Source organism: Myzus persicae, unplaced genomic scaffold (genome assembly GCF_001856785.1).
Source record: "Myzus persicae strain clone G006 unplaced genomic scaffold, MPER_G0061.0, whole genome shotgun sequence".
NCBI lineage: Eukaryota > Metazoa > Arthropoda > Insecta > Hemiptera > Aphididae > Myzus > Myzus persicae.
Window position 1 is genome coordinate 1 of NW_019101890.1, and position 4,311 is coordinate 4,311.

Genomic DNA, 4,311 nt, shown 5'->3' on the forward strand with positions numbered 1-4,311 from the left:
ATATGGCATGTCATGTCATACCTACTGTGGTAAGTGATCTTCCAGCTTGCAAGGGGCCCAAGGATGGCTGGAAAATAAGTAACAATTTGGCAACACAATTAGCTGACCCAAAATTCGACCAGGCAGGTCCAGTGGAATTATTAATAGGTGCTGGTATATTTTTTGATATACTGACCCCTGAAAGAATTCCATTAAACGTTGGAAACATATCCTTACAAGGCACTAAACTTGGGTATGTCGTTACTGGTGAAATCGGTATGACTTGTCTTTTAGGAATTAGCAGGTCTCTGGAAGAAAACTGGGAGGCGATTCAACCGAAGGAAGAACAGCTATTTGGCCGCTATTCAAAATTAAACCTTCGATGTGCAGAGGAACAAGAAGTTGTTGATCACTTTATGAAGACATTTACCCGAAATTCTGATGGTCGATTTGTATTACGATTGCCCACAAATTCAAAGGTTGATGAGTTAGGAGATAGCCTGAATATGGCAACTTGTCGTTTCATGAACGTCGAGAGAAGGCTTCAACGTGACAATCAACTACGTGTGGAGTATATCAAATTTATGACCGAATACTTAGAAATGGGTCATATGGAAGAGATCAAGGACGATGTAACAACCATGCCAATATTTTATTTACCACATCATGCCGTTATAAAATCATCAAGTTTAACCACGAAGGTCAGAGTCGTGTTTGACGCGTCCGCAAAGGGATCAAATAGTATTGCATTGAATGATGTGCTTATGCGCGGACCAAGTATACAAGAAGATTTATTTTCTATTTTGAGTCGGTTCCGCAAACATCAAATTGTTATAACTGCTGATATTGAAAAGATGTTTAGACAGGTAGAAGTAGCCAAAGAAGATCGAGATCTACAACGGATAGTTTGGAGAAAGCATCCCAGCGAAGTTTTGCGTAAGTATCGATTGAACACAGTAACTTATGGCACCACTCCAGCTTCTTTCATGACAACAAAATGTTTAGACGAACTAGCAAGGGAAAATGAAGTACTATTCCCAAATGCATCCAAGACGATAAGACGAGATTTCTATATGGATGATATTATGACTGGTAGTGATTCAGAAGAAGAATGTTTAAAATTACAGCAAGATGTTACGAATATACTCAACTCAGCCAAACTTCCATTACGCAAATGGTGCTCGAACTCAGGATCAATATTAGAAAAAATTGAAAAAGTCAAAAACGACCCATTATTTGTATTGAATCTAGGAGACGACGAAACCATAAAGTCTTTAGGATTAAGTTGGAAACCATATGTAGATGAGTTCCGCTTTTATGTCGCCAGATCAATGGATGTGGACAAAATGACTAAAAGAACATTACTTTCAGATCTCAATAAAGTTTTTGACCCTCTCGGATTTCTCGCTCCAGTTCTAATCAAGGGAAAAATATTCCTTCAACAACTGTGGCAGCTTAAAATAGACTGGGATACGCCACTTAAAGACAACATTAAGCAAAGGTGGCAACAGTACTATAGTCAAATCGAAAATCTGAAAGAATTATCAATCCCTAGAAAGGCCAAACCTGGTGCTGGTGATATGTTTGAGCTACATGGCTTTTGCGATGCTTCAGTTGAGGCTTATGGTGCTTGCGTGTATGTGCGGTATCAGAATCAGGATGGTCAATGGCAGGCAAGTCTCCTATGTTCAAAAACAAGGGTAGCCCCTTTAAGAAGCGTCACTATTCCACGACTAGAATTAAACGGAGCTCTCTTACTCGCTCAATTGTCAAGCAAGGTAGCACAGTCCTGGGGAACAGATGTAAAGAATTTTAAACTTTGGTCTGACTCTATGGTGGTACTTGGCTGGTTAAATAGTCAAACTAGTAGACTTAAAACGTATGTTTCCAATAGGGTGGAGCAAATTTTGGAGATTACAGATGCATTTCAGTGGCATTATACCAACACTAACGATAATCAAGCAGACATAATATCCCGTGGAATTGACGCGCAGGAGCTGTCACAAAGCATGGTGTGGTGGAATGGACCATCTTATCTTTCCTTACCGGAAATTCAATGGCCAATACCAATAAACAAATTAACTCCATACGATGAACTTCCAGAACAACGGCCAATCAAGCTGGTGCTAGTCTCAATCGAGAAGTCAAAGGATATTATCAACGCTTATTCAACGTGGCGATCGCTTGTCCGTGCTGTTGCTTGGCTGTCACGGTTTTTTAATTATCTTAAAAATAAGAGGTCTACTCAATCACGAGGATATTTGACTCTAAAGGAGATAAAATTAGCTGAGGTTATATTGCTAAAAAGGGCTCAAAACGATGTTTTTAACAGTGAAGTAAAACTGTTATCCAACGGAAGAGATATTGAAAGAAACAGTACACTAAAAACACTTTGTCCATTTCTGAAAGATGGATTAATATTAGTCGGAGGTCGTCTACAGAATTCTAATTTGACAAGGGAACAAAAACATCCAGTAGTGCTACCATTTGATCATAAAGTTACCAGATTAATCTTTCAAGAGCATCATGTTAAAATGCTTCACTGTGGTCCGCAACTCCTTCTCTCAGAAATTCGTAATTTATACTGGCCATTAAAGGGTAGATTAGTAGCCCGCTCAACGATATTTCACTGTGTTCAATGCACCCGTTCAAAACCAAGATTTAATATCCCTTTAATGGCACCGCTGCCCCAACAAAGAGTACAGTGTTCACGACCATTTACCATCACTGGCGTAGATTTTGCTGGACCATTAACCATACGAAGTGGCGTTCGGGGAAGAGTAAACAGGAAGGCTTGGGTATCACTTTTCATATGTTTTTCTACTAAGGCTATACACATTGAAGTAGTAGAAGATTTAACAAGTAACTCATTTATTGCAACACTAAGGAGATTCATGGCTCGTAGGGGAAAACCAGTTGAAATATGGAGTGATAATGCGACAAACTTCGTAGGTGCCCAAAGAGAGTTAGCGAATTATCTACAAAATATTGAAGGCTGCTCAGTTGATGAAGGCATTACATGGCATTTTAATCCACCCTCGGCACCTCACTTTGGAGGACTGTGGGAGAGTGCAGTAAAAAGTGCCAAATATCACCTCACTCGTGTACTAAAGGATGCTAAACTCAAACTCATAGAGCTGCAAACACTATTGTGCCAAGTCGAAGCATGTCTCAATTCAAGACCCCTTACCCCCATGAGCAACGATCCGAATGACCTGCAAGCACTAACTCCAGCACATTTCTTGATAGGGAGACCTATGCTTAGATACCCGGAACCAGATTTATCACAAGAAGAACCAAATGGATTACGACGATGGAGGTTCGTGCAATTTCTCATGCAAGATTTTTGGCAAAGGTGGCATAAAGAGTATCTTCCACAGCTACAAACTAGAGGAAAATGGACATCAGGAGCAGCACCATTAAAAATAAATGATATTGTGATAGTAAAAGAAGATAACCTACCACCAGCAAAGTGGAAACTGGCACGTATTATAACTGTACACCCAGGAAGTGATGGAAGAATCCGCGTAGTCACCATCCGTTTAGCAAATGGTAATGAAATAAAGCGCCCTACTGTGAAACTATGTCGTCTGCCAGTTGAAGAAGAATCTGAAGGTCCTTGAAAATCTCCATTTTCAAGAAGGGGGAGAATGTTTGAGCCCAAAAGGCACGTACTATTATAAATTATAATACGTACAATTTAATAATATATATACATGTATACGTTGATAATGTATAATGGAATAGCTGGTCACACACACACACGCACACATTATTTGTTTATTTATTTTTGTTTAATTATTATTGTCGTGTGAGTTATATAACATATAATATTATGCAATTACGCCTTATCGTCCGACGTAGGCCGGCTGGAACGCAAAGGTTTAGCACGGCCGCCGTAAGTCCGATCAGTCGACATAAGATACCAGTACCGTACGTTATAAGGGCACCGGCGTGCGTCGAATGAGTTGAAAATCTCACACGTTTTTATATATTTAGTGTAGGGCGCGAATCGCCTTTTTGTTATATTCATTGGTGCTGGGCGCGAATCGCCCTTTGTTTTTATATTTGTGTGCGCTAATCGCCACATTTGTAATATTATTATTTATTATATTTTATTGGCGCTAATCGCCACATTTTTATTATTATATTTTATTGTGTGTCAAATTATTATATAGCTGTATAGGTAGCAGCTGGCCAGCCGAGCACCGACAATTTGTGAGTTTTTTCTAAATTATTATTTATTATACATTTATACATTATTGTATTATACTTGGCCGTATAATATTATTATATCCTTTATTGGTTGTGCCGAACCGGCAACTTATATTA

The 4,311-nt window shown here is 39.1% G+C and overlaps 1 protein-coding gene across 1 annotated transcript; it reads left to right on the top strand.

Annotated features, from left to right (window-relative positions):
* Positions 1–45: 45 nt before the first annotated feature.
* LOC111030704 lies at positions 46–3,602 on the top strand (the record flags this gene model as incomplete). Its single annotated transcript, XM_022310352.1, has 1 exon — positions 46–3,602. A coding segment is annotated over one exon (3,557 nt), but the record flags the coding sequence as incomplete, so codon positions are not given.
* Positions 3,603–4,311: the final 709 nt, after the last annotated feature.